Source organism: Triticum dicoccoides, chromosome 1B, assembly GCF_002162155.2.
Source record: "Triticum dicoccoides isolate Atlit2015 ecotype Zavitan chromosome 1B, WEW_v2.0, whole genome shotgun sequence".
In the NCBI taxonomy this organism is placed as follows: domain Eukaryota; kingdom Viridiplantae; phylum Streptophyta; class Magnoliopsida; order Poales; family Poaceae; genus Triticum; species Triticum dicoccoides.
In genome coordinates, this window is record NC_041381.1 from 409,256,976 (window position 1) to 409,275,544 (window position 18,569).

Below are 18,569 nucleotides of genomic sequence, written 5' to 3' on the forward strand. Positions count from 1 at the left end.
TCACTTGACATAGCCATAGCCAGAAACCCTAATCAGTTCGGTCTTACCGATAGGGATATCGGTCTCACCGAGATGGGGTTGCAAACTCTCTGTTTTCCTTCGTAATGTTTCGGTCTAACCGAGATGAGCAATCGGTCCCACCGAGTCGGCAATGCAAACTCTCTTTTCCTTTTCGTAACATTTCACTCTCGCCGAAATGAGCGATCGGTCCCATTGAGTTTGCGTGACCAAGTCTCTGTTTGCATATTACTGAAGTTGGTCTCACCGAGTTTATGTGATCGGTCTCACCGAGATAAGGTTTGCCCTAACCCTAGCGCATCGGTCTCACCGAGTTGGTATTGTCGGTCCCACCGAAAAGCCTAACATTCACATTTTGAACCAGGTCGGTCTCACCGAGTTTCACTATTCAGTCCCACCGAGTTTGTAAATTGTGTGTAATGGTTAGATTTTGTGTGGAGGCTATATATACCCCTCCACCCCCTTCTCCATTTGTGAGAGAGCCATCAGAACGTGCCTACACTTCCACTACTCATTTTCTAAGAGAGAACCACCTACTCATGTGTTGAGACCAAGACATTCCAATCCAACCACAAGAATCTTGATCTCTAGCCTTCCCCAAGTTGCTTTCCACTCAAATCATCTTCCCACCATATCCAAATTTGTGTGAGAGAGAGTTGAGTGTTGGGGAGACTATCATTTGAAGCACAAGAGCAAGGAGTTCATCATAAACACACCATCTATTACCTTTTGGAGAGTGGTGTCTCCTAGATTGGTAGGTGTCACTTGGGAGCCTCCGTCAAGATTTTGAAGTTGAACCAAAGAGTTTGTAAGGGCAAGGAGATCGCCTACATCGTGAAGATCTACCCAAGTGAGGCAAGTCCTTCGTGGGTGATGGCCATGGTGGGATAGACAAGGTTGCTTCTTCATGGACCCTTCATAGGTGGAACCCTCATGGACTCGCGCAACCGTTACCCTTCGTGGGTTGAAGTCTCCATCAACGTGGATGTAGGATAGCACCACCTATCGGAACCACGCCAAAAATCTCCGTGTCTACATTGCGTTTGCTCCCTCCAAACTCCTCCCCTTTACCTTCATATGCAATGATTTACATTCCTCTGCCATATTCTTAGAATTGCATGTGTAGGTTGACTGCTTGACTTGTGTTAAGTTGCTAAAATTTGCCAAGACTTAAAACTGGGAAAAGGCTAGATTTTTATTTGGTCAAGTAGTCTAATTACACCCCCTCTAGACATACTTTATATCCTACAATGTCACCTTCTGTCACTAAGATTGAGCACCGCAAGATCGAACCCATCACAAAGCACCTCTTCCCATTGCAAGAAATATCAATCTAGTTGGCCAAACCAAACCAAAGTTTCGGAGAATAAATACGAGGCTATAGTAATCATGCATCTAAGAGATCAAAGAAGACTCAAATAATATTCATAGATAGAACTGATCAGAAACTCACAAGTCATCGGATCCCAACAAACACACCGCAAAAAGTAATTACATCAAATAGATCTCCAAGAACATCGAGGAGAACATTGTATTGAGAATCAAAAAGAGAGAAGAGACTCTCTAGCTACTACCTACGGACCCATAGGTCTGTGGTAAACTACTCACGCATCATCGGAGGAGCACCAATGAAGATGATGAATCCCTTCGTGATCGTGTTCCCCTCCGGCAAGGTGCCGGAAAAGGGCTCTAGATTGGATCTCGTGGTTCTGGAACTTGCGTCAGCTAGAATTATGTTTCGTCGACTCTCCTAGGGTTTCTAGAATATTTGGGTATTTATAGAGCTGAGAGGCAGTGGAAAGGACATCCGTGGGCCCCACCACCCATTAGGGCGCGCTAGGTGGGTGGTGGGCCCGACGGGCCTTCCCACTCATGCACTTCCTTACCTCCCAAGTTGTCTTCTTGGCAGGAAAAAAATCTCCAAAAAGTTTCGCTGCATTTGAACTCCGTTTGATATGGATATTCTGCGAAGTAAAAAACAAGCAAAAAACAGCAACTGGCACTAGGCACCATGTCAATAGGTTAGTCCCAAAAAATGATATAAAGTTGTTATAAAATGAAAGTAAATTATTCAATAATGATAATATAACAGCATGAAACAATCAAAAAATATTGATACATTGGAGACGTATCACTCCATAATACTTTCAGACTCTTTCGGCAATGATTCGTGAGTTTTGCCAAAATTTTGCAATTTTGTAGAGGATGTATTACATGCTACAATATCATGTAAAGGCACATGTGCTCCTGTATAATTTTCACCTATTCGGATATCTCCACCATGCGGAGCCAAATTATGAACATTTACAGTTGTGTACGGTGCTAGAAAATTATTAACGTGAGGTGCACCATACAATGGTTGACAGTAATTGGTCGAATAGCTAGTGGTAGCATGACCAATTCTCCCACCTGTCAGCATGTTTTTACTAGTATATTGCAAATTAGTTGTCGATGAATAAAAGGGTGACACAATTTCTTGCATGGCATTCGAAATTCTAACATCCGGTGTTTCAAATTTATTAGCCAAACTCACCATGTTGTTCATCGGCATAACAATTTGTGTGGTTGCCGATGCATGAGAGTTGGAATACATATGGTGTTACTAGTATCAAAAGAAGTTGAAGGATGCAAATTACTTTGAATCGGCTCTTGCACGTAATTAGTTGCATGATTGAAAATAGAGTATATTCACTGAATGATCTAGTAACACCATATGAATTATTTGCATCTACATAGATGAATTGGGTATTCATATTACCTCCATAGATTGCAAACCCTAGATGACGATCTCTTCGTAGCAAGAACGGACTGGAGACTTTTCAAACAAGCGTAGTCGCCAAAAAATGTGTTTGCACACGAACACGTCAACGTGTACCCTCGATATCAGGGGATGCTACACCGCAGCTCACGTCAAAGGATTCCCGTCTGGAAGCGCGACACGCAAGCAATCCAACAGACACTTTTGTAGACTCGAAACCCCACACATCCGGGAGGGACCCCGTTAGGACACGCGGCGGCTATGAGCTACCCTAAGTCGACCTGATGGCCCCCAGGGCCTCGAGGTTCGCCGTCATGCAAACGAATAATCAAGAAAGATCGAGAAGAAGAACTAGGGTTAAGGAGAAAAGATAAAAGATAAAAAGTGGTAGATGAATTATTCGATTGTGTGTTGTTCAATTGGCCACTACCTCTTACATATATATGGACTTCCCGTACAACGAATGACTCCAAATCCTTCCAAATATTTCCAAAATTAACCGAACTTGGATTTAGGTAAGTTTGAGGCATCAGTTCAGTTTTTGACTCTCACAGGCCACAAACTACCTCTGATGAAGATGAGCCCAAAACCAAATTTAACCATTTCAATGAGGTGGACCACTTTCATGTTTAACATTTTTCGATTCGAGGCCATCTTCAAGACCGAATAGTTCGTGCAAAATAGTCAATCAGTGGCGCTACCCATCAGACATCAGCTATATGTTGTCTGATAGGGTGTGGCTCTTTTTGCCCCATGGTAGGGTAGCGCTTCGATGGATCTAATTTTTGCATATGACCTTAGATTAAGATGATTTTTATATCAAAGTCGATCGTTTCAACAAGACGAAAACAATCTGTGTAGAACACTATTTCGTATGAGGCCGTCTTGGAGTTATAATTGGCCAAACAATACTCTGAATACAAAATCTTAGTACTTTGAGCACAGTCTCGGCCCTTCATATGAGATCGGATGGTGATGACCCACACATCAAAGTTTCTCATTTTGATGATACAAAACTTTTTCATGTTGAGACTTTTTCTATTTGAGGCAATCTTTATTAAGTTTTTGACCAGGCCAAAATCTGGTGTCAACACATGCCTTCTAATTTTTGGACAAAGCTTGCATGCCGAAAAATAATTTGCACAAAGCTTGATCTAAAGATGATGTCAACACTTCATCGGCCATTTTGTACGTGCTTAAGATGATAAGTATATGAAAAACGCTATCCTTCAGCTGGCGGATGCACGCGCTACGTCCCCCGCCTGCGTAGTCGTCGGATCAATCTTGATTGAGTGCTCACGCTGGCCACAAGTCCCGCGCAAACATTTTTTTTTTGCAAAAACCGTATTGTTTCAGAAGGTTTCTGCAACCGAGATCTTGTTTCGGAAATAAAGAAAAAAATGATTCAATGGTGAAATTTCTTTTTTTAGGAACAGGGTCTAGTTTTAGAAAGTTTCTGTAACAGAGGTCTTGTTTCAGAAAAAATGGTTCGACATCGAATTTTTTTCTTCTGTAACAGGGGCCTTGCTTCAGGAACATAGCCCCGGTTGCAGAAAGTGTTGGAGGAACGCACAATGTTAGAGCATACGAGGCCAAGCATTGCAACACGACGCATGTTTCACAAACATAGCTTCAGTTGCAGAAATCGTCAAAGCAGTGCCCGGTGTGGGAGCTCGTCGCCGTCATGCTGGAGTAGAGGCCGCGCCTGTTCTCCAAGCATGCCCCCCTCACTTGAGTTCGATTTGAGTCCGATCCAAGCACCCGATGCGTGATATGGTGTGCCATGGTGTTGCAGAGAGTTCAATTTAGCTCCTACACGCCGGCGGCGGACTGATTTTGGGGCGGGATGGCAGCGGCGCCACGTTGGGCATAGCTCTGCCGGGGCCGGGGGCAAGTTTGTTGTCTTGTTTCTACAATAGCGTGCATGTTGCCGGAATAATGGGGGAGGCATGCGTGACATGCACACTAGACCGGATGGCTAACAGCTCAGGGACCCAACGGCTGTCCAGTGACGGATAATTTCAATACATCTACCGGCGGACGTGTAGCAGTGCCCTAAGTATATATAGGACATTACTTGGTTGACCCCTTGATGCAAAATTGGATAAAACCTTCTCAACTTATATATAACAATCAAACGATAAAGTTTCATAGATATGCCTTCTGAAAGCCATCCGCCAAACCAGCTTATAAGAAAGAAAAAACGATAACCAATGATGAACTGATTACGGACCAGCACCGGAAAGAGGAGATATTTACGGAGACTTATGAACAATTGCTGGGGAGGACGCATTCGAGGGCGTCGGAGGTGGACCTGGAGTTTATAGAGATGGAGACGCATGATCTTTCGGAGTTGGAGGCGAGTTTTTCAGAGCAAGAAGTGTGGAACACGATTAAGGAGATGCCCCCTGATCGTGCGCCGGGTCCCGACGGGTTTGTTGCGGCCTTTTTTCAGAAGGCCTGGAGTGTTATTAAGCATGACGTGATGGCAGTCATTATGAAGCTGTACGTTGGAGATGGTCATGGATTTGGCAGGTTGAACCGTGTGCATATAGTCCTTATTCCTAAGAAACCGGAGGCAGAGGAGGTAGGGGACTTTAGGCCCATTAGCTTGTCTCACATCGTGGCAATTTTTTTTGCTAAGTTACTGGCAAATCGCGTCCGGAAGAGGATGAAGGAGATTGTGACTGTTAATCAGTCGGCTTTTATTTGTGTGAGGCATCTCCACGATAACTTCCTCCTGGTTCGTCAGGTGGCGAGGAAGATTCATGCACGTCGCGAAGCAGGTGTTTTCCTCAAACTTGATGTGTCCAGAGCGTTTGACTCGATCGCCTGGCCGTTCCTGTTTCAGGTGTTGTTCCAAAAGGGTTTTGGTCCCAAATGGATGACTTGGGTGTCGATCTTGTTGAGGACGACATCCATAAAGTCCTGGTGAATGGGTGTCCCGGAAGGAGCTTTCAACTTGTGCAAGGGTTGCGTCAAGGAGATCCGGTCTCCCCCCTACTTTTTGTCATTGCGATGGACGTGTTATCAAGGATCATGATTAAGGCTTCCATGTTGGGAGTGGTGAGCAAATTCAATGGGATCTCGGCCGAGCAAAGCGTGTCTATCTACGCGGATGACGTCTTGTGAAACCCACGACGGCTGATCTAAGGTTCGTTAAGGAAGCCTTGAAGGCCTTCGCGGACGCTTCGGGTCTTCATATAAACTACCACAAGTCGCTTGCTGTTATGATTCATGGTGATGAAGCGGACCGTGAGCGGGTCCAATCCTTGCTCAATTGCAATATGGGAAGTTTCCCCTGTAAGTACCTGGGGTTGCAGTTGGCGATCAAGCAATTGAGTAGGGCTCAGTGCCAGCCCATGGTGGATGAGGCGGTGAAATGTGCCCCTTCATGGCAACGTGGTCTTCTACAACGTTTTGGCTGACTCGTGCTTGTCAAGTCCGTGGTTGCGGCCAAACCCATGCACCACTTCATGATAGCGGAGGCGCCGGCTTGGGTTTTGGAGGAGATTAATAAATGGATGCGTGCCTTCTTTTGGGCTGGCAAAGAGAAAGTTAATGGTGGGCAGTGCCTTGTGGCATGGAGCACGGTATGTCGACCCACTTCTTTGGGAGGTTTGGGCGTGCGGGATTTGGAGCTTCAAGGTATTGCGCTTCGTGTCAGGTGGGAATGGCTCAAAAGGACTGATCCTCAGAGGCTGTGGCAGGGGCTGGCTATGAAGGAGGATAGAGAGGCACGTGAAGTGTTTGACAGCCTAGTCAAGATTGAGGTGGGGGATGGGAGCAAGGTGCTCTTCTGGAGGGACCGTTGGATTCACGGTTTTGCGGCGAGGGATATTGCTCCCCTCATATATGCCATGGTGGAGACTCGCATCAGGAATAGGCGCACGGTCAGGGAGGGTCTGCTCAATGCCAGGTGGCTACAGGATGTGGGCGGTGAGCTCACCTTCGTTGGGCACATGCAGTTGGTTCATCTCAACTTGGCTATGAGCACGACAGCGGGATACTCAAAGCGTAGATCGTTTCTCATGGCCGGCTGACCCATCAGGGATGTACACCGCCAGGTCCACGTATAATCGCTTGTGCCTCGGGATTCAGAGGGTACCGTATGCCAACAGTATCTGGAAGAGTTGGGCTCCGCTTAAGTGTAAAATCTTTGTTTCATTGGCGGTTCAACACCGGATCTGGACGTCTGACCGGAGAGCTAGGCACGGGTTGCAAGACCGGCCGTCCCCCTGCTACACATGTTTGCAGGATGAAGATAACGCCGAGCGCATCTTGGTCCAGTGTGGTTACGCGCGCGATGTTTGGCATGGTTGTCTCCACGAGATTAATTTGGATGTGGAGAGACCTGAGGTGGATGATGATCTGTTGGAATGGTGGCTTAAGGTTAGAAAGGGCATAGGCAAAGAACTCAAGCGAGGGTTTGATTCCTTTGTCATCGGGGTGGCTTGGGTTTTGTGGAAGCAGCGGAACACTCGTGTCTTTAACAGGACGGCGCAGCAAAGGACGGCTCACCAACTAGTAGACTTCATCTGAGGGAGATTCAGGACTGGAGAGAGGCTGGCATAGGGATAGTTGGGTTGTCACGCTTTGTGAGAGAGTAGGCTTTAGTTTGTGTCGGGTGTAATGGGTGTGGCCGAGGGTGGTTGTGTGCATCCTCCCTTGGTCTCTCTTGTAATTGGTTTCTCCCTCTTCTATAAAGTTAAGGTATGCCGTTGGCCTATCCTCGAAAAAAAACAGTCGTCGGGGCCTCCCTAAGCCCACATCGGGCGTCTGCGGACGATAAACACCAGAAACTCCAGATACCGCAGACGGAAACATCCAGGCCATACAGAGCCCACCCCAAACCCCATCTTATCGTTCTTCCGCGGGCAATCGTGTGGCGCCCATCCACGCATCCCCACTTTATCTTTGCGCGCCTGAGCCCGGCCGCTCCCTAACCTCCCGCAGGACGCCGTCCCAACAACCTCGCGGCCGTTATTAGCCTCTGACCAACGCGCTTAACGCGCAAGTGGTGGTGGTGGTGAGGCGTACACTGACCGAAGACATCGATATCCATGGCCCCGACCGTCATCTCCCCAGCCACGGGCGCCGTCGCCTCGCCCATCGCGAGCGACCTCGGGAAGGCCGCGCGCTCCGTCGGACTCGGGCTCCCCGCGCTGCCGCCGCTGCCCGGCCTCGCATCCCACGGCCAGCCCCGCGTCGCGTCCTTTTGTGAGTGTGGCTTTGAGAACTTGCGCGTGCAGCGGCATGGGACGTGGATCTAAGAAGAGTTGTTTTCCAGGCAAAAGGCTCGCGAGGAACGTGGTGTCAATGGCCGCCGGTGAGCCGGCCGCGCCGCTGGCCGACAACGCCGAGCTTACCGAGTTCTTCAACTCCTTGAAACAAGAGGTACGTACATATGTGGCACATTGGAGTTCATTGGTTGTGGCGCGAGTGACTGACACCTCGTCGCGGTGCGCAGTGGGACAGGGTGGAGGACAAGTACGCGGTGACCACGCTCGCCGTCGCCGCCACGCTCGGCATGTGGAGCGCCGGCGGAGTAGTATCGGTACTGAAGACGCTTACCTCAACTGTTTGTGGAACAAGTTGTTTAAAAAATCACTGAGTTGATGGGGTAGCTGAAGGTGATTTTGGTGTTGACCTTGCAGGCAATCGACAGGCTCCCCGTGGTTCCAGGTCTCATGGAGGTCGTTGGCATTGGCTACAGCGGGGTAAGAAAGATCCACAGCTCAACAGAACCTCGATACCGTGATAACGTTTGCTATTCGCAAACTGCAACGTGCCTAAGATTGATTTTACTGGTTAATGTGGTCATCAATTTGATCATGCTGTACAAGTCTGCCATTCTTCCATCGCTGCCAATTTTCTAAGTAAGAGTTTCCCTTTTTGATCCGTTCTTCTGAATTTCTAATGCATGCAGTGGTTTGCGTACAAGAACCTGCTATTCAAGCCCGACAGGTATTGAAACACAGCCTTTGTACCGAACCTGCAAAATGCTACAATAAGATTCTTAGATAAGGAGGGCTCCAGGCGTTCAAACAATTTTAATGGATTTTGCAGGAAAGCGTTCTTCGCTAAGGTCAGGAACATTTACGAGGATATAATCAGCGGCTAGACGATGAAGCACTTGAAGAGGCACATCCCAATTGAGAGAAGCACAAAGTACTCAAAACGGAGACGTGCAATTACTGTATATCAATCTGTACTATATATTTGAGCATAGCATCTAATATAATCCTTACTAAATGTATATCTAAATAAGTTGGACATATTGACGCAAAAAACTTTTGATGTCTTTAGCCACCATGTGCCAGAATGTTCAAAGGTAATTTTGCCCTTGCCAATAACTGGTTGCATAAAATTAATAGCACGGTCCGTTCCGAAAGATGATTGTTTCGTAATTGTCGGTTGGGCATAGGGTTCTATTGCGGCCAGCGCACCCTGCTCCTTCATCTATGTCTAAGGTGTGGGGCGTTCCTGTTGATCACGCCATGTACCTCTCTTTCACCCGTTCAAATCCAATCCACAAACGTCTTTCGTGTACACTAGCTAGGGCACACAATCATACAGCACCGACTCTTCCCTAGGGTTTTTGTGAGGGGTGGCAGAGCAGGGGATGCATCGAGGATGTCAAAGACATGATGAAGGGGCTCATGTTATCAGCTACGGAGAGGAGGGGAGTGAATGTAGGGACAACATACACGGGGAAGGAGATGATGTGGGGGATCCCAACGCCCAGGCAGCGGGCAAACTTTTCTCGGATCAGCCAACGCATGGTTCGGTGGTAGGGCAAATACTATATGGTGCCCGATCAAGGGGTAGAGATGAAAGGAGCTTGTAGATAATATCTTTTTATACACTTCACGGCAGGAGTTGGTGTGAAGGAGCGCACCGGAAGAAGGGCCATGGGGGTTTCATAAGGAGCTTTTGGTAATGGAGAAATTTGACGCGGATAAGACAGTTGAGGAGTATGACTTCAATATAATTCCGATGTGGATTAGGGTCTTTGATCTGCGAACATGCCCACGGGTGAGCTCATTGCACAAAATTTTGATGAGTTGGTGGGTGCGGTTGTCTGACCATGTGGTACATTGATAGATAAAGTATATGAGGATGAAGGTGGAATTAGATATTAATGAATCGTTGGTGAGGAGATTTGTGTTGGCTAGGGAGATGAACAAGGACATGAGCAAGCAGGCAACTGTAGAGGATGAAAGCAAGAAGAAGAAACTTTTCTGGTGTTGTTTCGATTAGGAACATTACTGGACTTCTGCTAGGCTTGTGGAGTTATTGGTCATGGGGAGAAAGAATACAACATGAAACCAATGAAGGGAGAAGCACCTATGTATGGGCCATGTATTAGGCTGAGGGGGGAGTGACGAAGATCGAGAAGTTGATGAGTGATGGTAGGGGTAGCAACAATAGGGGTAGCTTCGGTGTTGGTAGGGGTGGGGAGGAGTCTATGGTCATAGTGTTTGTAGGGCAGCAATATGGATAGCAGAGGAGGGAGATCTGGCAATGTGACGTGTCGTCATGGCATAAAGATGGTACTAATACTATGAACAGTTGTAGCAGCAGCAGTGGGGGAGATAAGAAGATTACTAGCCAAATGAAACCAAACGAAGGGAGCGGAAGAGTGAAAAGAATGGGACAACAAAATACTTAATGTTCTGGCAGGAGAGGACTGAGTGTATAGTGACTCGGAAGTGACAAGAGCAAAAGAATTAGAACATGATGGGCTTAGCATTTTTGGACAAGGGTGCGAATGAAATGCAGGATAAATAGATAGGGGCTGACAAGGTGGTAGCGAATGTAGTACAACAGATGAAAAGCTTAGAGTGAATGATTTGAGTTGAACCAAGAAGGGTGATGGGAAGAACAAAGGAAAAAAAATCAAGAGAGTTAATAGAGAGGAGAAGGCCGAAAACATGATATGTCAAATATTGCAGGCAGTAAGAGGAGATGCAATGAGATGGAGAATGATGATCAAAATATCATGAAGAAGGGTAGGGTCAAGGAGATAGCAGCGAACGAAGAGGACGTTGAGAACAACACAAACAAAAGTGAGGATGTAGAAATGCTTTGCAGGGCAGCAACAAAAGTAATAGCTTGAAAGTGTTAGGGACTCAGGAACGTCCCAACTATTCACAGCCTTCTAGATCTCGAAAGGTAGGAGTATCCCGATGTTTATGTTCTTGTCAGAGAATATTTTTTGGGAAGTGGTTGGACAGGTCTAGGTGGAGGTACGGGCTCTCTAACATGAGTGTGTGGAAGCCGAAGGGGCGCCACGGGGGTGTGCCAATGTTTTGGCGATGTGGCATTGATATGTTGTTGCAGTCATTTGGGAGGAGTTACGTTGATGTGGATGTCATGGAGTAGGATGGTGGAGTTTGGATTGTGATGGAAGTCTATGGGGAGTAAGAATTGGAGAGGAAGAATATGGTTTGTAGGCTAAACAATAACACCAAGATGGCAGACCATGGTTGCACCTAGACTTTAATGAGATCCTAACCAGCCAGCAGAAAGTAGGCGAGGTGGCTCAACCCAACCAATGAATGGACCAATGCATGGACCAATTCAGGAATACTCTAATTTCCACGAACTCGTGAATATTGGCTTTGAAGGGGATACCTTTTGTGGCACCCCGGCTCAGAGAAACCGTAACACCCCATATTTCCAGCTCAGAGATCAAGTCTTTTGGAATAGGACACTGCTTGGCATAGAATAGAATAACTCTTTATTATAATAATATGTGTACAAAGGTTCTGATTACAAGGTTACAGGGGCACGGTGACACTACACCTGCTAAGGTAGTCCTATGCTAGCAGCGGAACAACTTATAGTAGTAGAATAACTTCTTGAAGTGGAACAAACGACAATGGTGACGGACTCCACTGCAAAGGGACATTGGCTGGGACACATCCTAGCTCGCAGACTTGGTATCCTTGACAAGCAATCAATCACGGCCTCACCTACAATCTGGCATGACACGCCAGGTGAGTACTTTGAATGTACTCGCAAGCTCACAACAACCAAATGCATCACGGCGGGACAATAATGTAGCATTACAGTGTTAAGTTATGAACAACTAATATGGAGGTGGAAGTAAATAATGATCATGACATGGTAAACTAGAAGTAATGGTAAGTCCTTGTTTAAGGTCACATGGACCATCTCACTGTTGACTATCCAGCCAATCAATATATCCTCATGATCACTGTGTGATCTTGTAATCATCCAATGATCATCCTCAAGATCATCCCAAGACTATCACCGGCATCCTGCCAAACTGTTAATCACTCAAATATAAATATATGTCATTTCGTCATTGTAAGTGTATCGAATAGTGTGAGCTAGTATGAACTATGTCCATGACCGAGGATGCAGCTATTCGAATATATTGTACACTCTATAGAGGTCGCCCATTTTCTCCACACTATGGAGCTCATGGCCTCGTATTTTAGTACATATCCTGGGCCAGAAAATCTACTGCTACATGAAGACAAGCTGTTTTAAATAGAAGCCGAGCACGTTCAGAAGCCCTTTTGTCCACCTGAAACTTCTTTTTATTTTGTTCAATGTGTCCATCCGTGAGAAAGTCTTTGTTAAAAAACTTAATCCTCATGGACAATAGTACTCTCGCATTCAACAGGAAGAATGTGACAAAGCTAGTGTTTGCATGGTTGGATGCATATCCTTCCACCATTATTGTCCTTAAATGAATGTCGTGAGAACTGAGAAAATTCCGGTGCTTCTGATGCCATCGATAGGTTATACCTTTTTGTCCATGTCCTTTAGCCTAAATAGACATGAAGACAGAAAACAATTAATGTCTAAAAAAATACAGCTGAATGGTTAGTTCTAGTAAAGTATATCAATGTGCTTGATATCATCACCTCTATATACAAATTCTCTAGACATGGAAAGCGTCGCAGCAAGCCGATAATCATGCTCAGATCAAAACACTACATACTGATATGTAAGGTCTTGACAGAATCCAACATCATTAATAGGGTACCCATGGACAAAGTCTTCATTGAGCATAGAACATAATATTAGTACCAAAAGTGTACTCCAAGATTATATAAAACTTATTCGCCCAAATTAAAAATGCAGCTTATGATTACAAAAGTGTTGATGGTACAAAACTTACGCACACAAATGAAAAATGCATCTTATGATTACAAAAGTGTAGATGATAATATACAGTACCTGAATAAGTGTGGAGCCAACCACCATGTTGTAACCTTCAAACAGATCCGGAATTACACCCAAGGAGCAGCCTTTGGAGTGAAGGGGCGTCTTTGATGATGATATCCTCTCATTTAAAGAAAATTACAATGCTTACAAGGTAAGGCAACTTTATTTGGAGACAAAGGATACGAATTTCTTTTCCAAAAACAAGCAGCAAGCGCTCCAGGGCAGGGCAGCAGGAGTGGATGATGTTGTGTAGTGAGGCCTCCGACAGATCGACCAACACAAGCGCGAGTTTTTTTTATTAGTGGGAGTTGAAGCATTTGTACCAGATTGTCTGGTAGATGACACCGGGCTAGGGTGGCAGTGTGGAGGGAAAGGAGGAAAAAAATCATGAGATGGGCATTGGTGATGAGGGCACATCTAGAACACTTGTGGAAAGCTATTTGCATAGTAATGGTAGTACTCAAGATACTAGAGTTCTTCGAATTGACGAGACGTCAGCCAGGCGTCCACCATGTAGGGTATGTGCAGCAGGCAGCATGCCGGGATGCATAGGTGTTGAACGTGAAGGAAATATGCCCTAGAGGCAGTAATAAAGTTGTTATTTTATATTTCCTTATATCATGATAAATGTTTATTATTCATGCTAGAATTGTATTAACCTGAAACTTGATACATGTGTGAATACATAGACAAAACACAGTGTCCCTAGTATGCCTCTACTAGACTAGCTCGTTGATAAAGGATGGTTAAGTTTCCTAGCCATGGACATGTGTTGTCATTTGATGAACCAGATCACATCATTAGGAGAATGATGTGATGGACAAGACCCATCTGTTAGCTTAGCATAATGATCGTTCAGTTTTATTGCTACTGCTTTCTTCATGTCATATATATTCCTCCGACTATGAGATTATGCAACCCCCGGACACCGGAGGAATGTTTTGTGTGCTATCAAACGTCACAACGTAACTGGGTGATTATAAAGATGCTCTACAGGTATCTCCGAAGGTGTTTGTTGGGCTGGCATAGATCGAGATTAGGATTTGTCACTCCGAGTATCGGAGAGGTATCTCTGGGCCCTCTCGGTAATGCACATCATATAAAGCCTTGCAAGAAATGTGAGTAATGAGTTAGTTATGAGATGATGCACTACGGAACGAGTAAAGAGACTTGCCGGTAATGATATTGAACTAGGTATGAAGATACCGACGATCGAATCTTGGGCAAGTAACATAGCGATGACAAAGGGAACAACGTATGTTGACAAAGCGGTTCGACCAATAAAGATTTTTGTAGAATATGTGGGAACCAATATGAGCATATAGGTTTGCTATTGGTTATTGACCAGAGAGTTGTCTCGGTCATGTCTACATAGTTCTCGAACCCGTAGGGTCCGCACGCTTAACGTTCGATGACGATATGTATTATATGAGTTATGTGTTTTTGTGACTGAAGGTTGTTCGGAGTCCCGGATGAGGTCACGGACATGACGAGGAGTCTCAAAATGGTCGAGAGGTAATGATTGATATATTGAAAAGTAGTATTCGGACACCGAAAGGGTTCCAAAGTGTATCGGGTACATACTGGAGTACCGGGACCTCCCGGGGAAAGATATGGGCCATATGGGCCATAGGTGGGAGGATAACCAGCCCACAAGGGGCTGGTGTGCCCCCCACAAGGGAGGAGGCCGAATTGGACTAGGGAAGGGGGGCGCCACCCCCTTTCCTTCTCCTATTCCCTCTCCTCCCCCCTTTCCCCCTCTGGAAGAAGGAAAAAGAGGGGGGCCGAATCCTACTAGGAGTGGAGTCCTAGTAGGACTCCCCCTCCTTGGCACGCCCCTTGTGGCCAGCCTCCTCCCCTCCTCCTTTATATACGGCGGCAGGAGGCACCCCAAGGCACATCAATTGTTTAGCCATGTGTGGTGCCCCCCTCCACCGTTTACTCCTCCGGTCATATTGTCGTAGTGCTTAGGCGAAGCCCTGCACGGATCACTTCACCAACACCGTCATCATGCCGTCGTGCTGACGGAACTCACCGACTCCTTCGTGCCTCTACTGGATCAAGAGTTGGAGGGACGTCATCGAGCTGAACGTGTGCAGAACTCGGAGGTGTCGTACGTTCGGTACTTGATCGGTTGATTCGAGAAGACGTTCGACTACATCAATTGCGTTAAGTTAACGCTTCTACTTTTGGTCTATGAGGGTACATGGACACACTCTCCCCTCTTGTTGCTATGCATCTCCTAGATAGATCTTGCGTGAGCGTATGAATTTTTTTGAAATTGTATGCTATGTTTCCCAACAGAAGGATCCCTGGTGGGAGGAGATAATGGCTCCTTGGAGTTCAAAATCATGAACGATAGATAGTCGGCGATAGTCGAGATTAAGAGGCGCGGCGGACCACAGAGTGTGCCACCGAGATGCGAGGGCCTGTGTGAGGCAGCCATCCTTGGTGGGGAGAAGGAAGATGATCTCCCCAAGGATGGCTTCCAGGAGATCGCTGATGCGGTCCGCCCGATATTCTACAAGTTCCTCGGATCCAGGGGCGTGGCCGCTTCTGCCCGCGCTACCGGGCGTAGGATCTACAGCCGGCAGCACCGCTTGCCGGAGCCTCATCTGTGTACATAGCAATCTGAAAAAGGTAGAAACATACATGTAGGACATTCAAAATCAATTATCAAGATCTGGAAGAAAAAAGGTACAAACATATATGTAGGACATTCAAAATCAATTCTCAAGATTTGGCTATGAATTATTAGCATGAAAGCTAACCTTAGTCGGATTATTAGCAAAAAAATCATTTGTACAGAACAAACAATTAATCACTAACCATAGATACCATTCAAACAATCAATACACTACACGGATCTAACGAATCATACTCTGATTTCATGGACTGGGTGAAAATAACCAAGGAATTCTACTCCCAACAAAAGGAGCGGAGAGGGGGGCGCGAGGGACTAACCGGTTTTCCGTCGGAGTCGGAGTCATTGCCGGAGTAGCTGTGGACCTTCGGCTCATGCTGGGGAGGCATGACGACGGCGAGAAAGTCAAGGTCGCGTTGCTGCCCGTGCGAGACCTCATCGGTGGCGACAGCAACCTCTGCGCCCAGCTTCATGCGTTGAGCGGGTGCTCCACCAGCCTCAGCTCCGCACTCCCACTGATGGTGCACTTTGGCAAAATCCTAATACACTCCATGCGGCGGTGACAACTGTGGACGGGGTGTGCGGCCTCCTATTATGACCAGCGGATCGGGAATGCCATTAATATGAAGCAGTGGGAGCAAGCTGGGCGGCCGTCAAAGGGCTAGCTCGCCTCCCGGTGAGCCTGCGCAGCGGACTGCTGGCATGCCTACATTCATTTCACACACCTACTAGCACGCCCCATGGTGAGTGTGTAGAGAACATGCGCATTTCTCGGCCTCTCGGTCTGCCTGCATGGCGGACTGCTAGAATGCGTCTCGTCAACTCACACATGGTCGTACGACACACGGGACGTGTGCACGGAACGTATTATATTGATGATTAATTCTGCCGCTTTATTTTGCTTAACCGAAGCACGACATGCACATTGTTGGTCTAATGCACACGGTTCAAATAAAGAGTGTGTTTGCGATATTGGTTAATAATTATTGATAATTTCCTGTCTGTAAGAAGATTATATCAAAACTTGTCTCGACATAATAATATCACAATCTATTGGTGTCCATATGACACCACGATAAGTTTCATGAATTTCAACTTAGTTTTGGATTTACTGGATTTTAAAATCAAGATTCTGGATGTTAGAAATTTTTTGCATGGGGACTAAACATGCACCCAGGGACACGTCCACATATGATTTTGCAATACATTTTCGTGCACTATCACGGGTCTCATGTATATCAAATTTGATTTTTGCACATTAAATCCCTGGGAAATCAATCAATGTAAAAAAACAGACAAATATTATCTTTTTTTTTCAATTTTTAACACTAAACTCCTTTGGTCGCATGTTCGCTGTAGAAAAAGTTTGACATGCATCTTTGGGCCACATGCACGCGGTGGTCCTAGGAAACTCACTCGTGTGTGACACTCTCTGTAGGCCCGCGAGGTCACCATTTAGCACTATAACATGTAGTGAGAGAGGTTAATTTGACCAACAAGTAGGATGGTCATTTATTGGTTTTGTTACGTATGGTAGGAGTATATATATAGTATGCGTTGAAGAGGGTGGCCGGGGCAACGTATACTACGCATCATATAGGACAGTCACTCGCGTGCGATGCTTCCATCCGTGGGCCCGTGAGGTGTTCCTCCATCGTTCTGACCCAACAAGGAGGTTTCTTTTTGGGTTGTGTTGCTGTAGGAGTATATAGTATGCATCGAAGAGGGGAGGAGGGGGCTGGGGCAGCACATATTACACACATGTCATGAATGATCTCGCTCCGTTTGGGGACTTTTCGGTTTCTGAGGCAGTTGCCACAAAGAAGTTGTGCATATTGGGTATTAAAAACATCACCAACACATTGGGCCACGTGCAGATGATTGTTGTCACTCATTCGCATGTGATTCTTCCCTCCATGGGCCCGCGAGGTAGTCGTCCATCTAATATATGACACAACAAGAAAGGTAATTTAACGAACAAGGAGGATTATTTTCGGGTTGTGTTACGGTACGTAGGAGTATATATTATGCGTCGAAGAGGGGAGGGGGCAGCATATATATACTGCGTGTCATGAACCTTGGTCCGTGTGGGGGACTTAAAGGTTTTTGAGGCAGGTGCCACATCAAAGTTCTGCATATATATATTAGGCATTCAAACATCACAACCACACATCTCCATACATGTGTTTGGCCCACAAGCAAGCGATGGCAGTTGTCCTCTAGAACTCACTCACGGGGTTATCAGCGAGATGTTTCATCCATCTTTGTGTGCCTGCTAGGTCAATCACTTTGACCGACAGTGATATAGGTTAATTTTACTTACAATTAGGAGGGCATTAAATTTTGGTTTGTCTTATACGGTACGGTACATGCATGCCATGATGTGAGAGATAACATATTATACTTTGAGCGCATGTTGTCGTGGTTTTGTCACGACAGATGTCCTTAGTGTGAGGACTTAGTCGTGAGGCCAACGCATCTAACTGGTGGCTTGAGAGGGGTTGAGTGGGACGAGAGACGCGAGTTTTACCCAGGTTCGGCCCCTCACGTGGGAGGTAAAAGCCTACATCCTGCTTGATTGATATTGATCATCATGACGATCTCGGTTACAAGGGCGAGGTTTCGCTACCCCTATCTCGAGAGCATCTAATTTGACGTTGTCTAAAACTTGTCTATTGAGACCTGTCTATTGAGACGTCTAGAAAAACTTGAACCTCTTGGGGCGCCCGCCCCTCCTTATATAAGTTGAAGGGGCGGCTTACATGTAGAGTCCAAGTCGGATTAAGACTTAAACTATTCTAATTTCTCACCATGGGCTTCTTAACGTCTTGGGCTTATCTCTGTGGGCTTCTTAACATCTTGGGCTTCTTGACCCCAAGCGACTCATCTCTGAGACTCATCTCCGTGACTCCATGCACCTGCCGGGTCATAATCTGTCTG

General features: G+C 46.2%; 1 protein-coding gene across 1 annotated transcript; it reads left to right on the top strand.

Moving 5' to 3' along the window:
- Positions 1 to 7,704: 7,704 nt before the first annotated feature.
- Positions 7,705 to 9,150, top strand: LOC119338033 (protein CURVATURE THYLAKOID 1B, chloroplastic-like). The gene is made up of 6 exons (XM_037610324.1): positions 7,705 to 7,996; positions 8,067 to 8,173; positions 8,247 to 8,333; positions 8,434 to 8,496; positions 8,706 to 8,743; positions 8,846 to 9,150. The coding sequence occupies exons 1-6, from the start codon at positions 7,840 to 7,842 to the stop codon at positions 8,898 to 8,900; spliced, it is 507 nt and encodes a 168-aa protein (XP_037466221.1). The 5' UTR covers positions 7,705 to 7,839; the 3' UTR covers positions 8,901 to 9,150.
- The last annotated feature ends 9,419 nt before the right edge of the window (positions 9,151 to 18,569 follow it).

Coding starts and splice junctions, on each gene's coding strand:
- LOC119338033 (XM_037610324.1), top strand. CDS start 7,840: ATGGCCCCGACCGTCATCTCCCCAGCCACGGGCGCCGTCGCCTCGCCC. Junction 7,997..8,066: donor GCCCCGCGTCGCGTCCTTTT/GTGAGTGTGGCT, acceptor GTTGTTTTCCAG/GCAAAAGGCTCGCGAGGAAC. Junction 8,744..8,845: donor CTGCTATTCAAGCCCGACAG/GTATTGAAACAC, acceptor TGGATTTTGCAG/GAAAGCGTTCTTCGCTAAGG.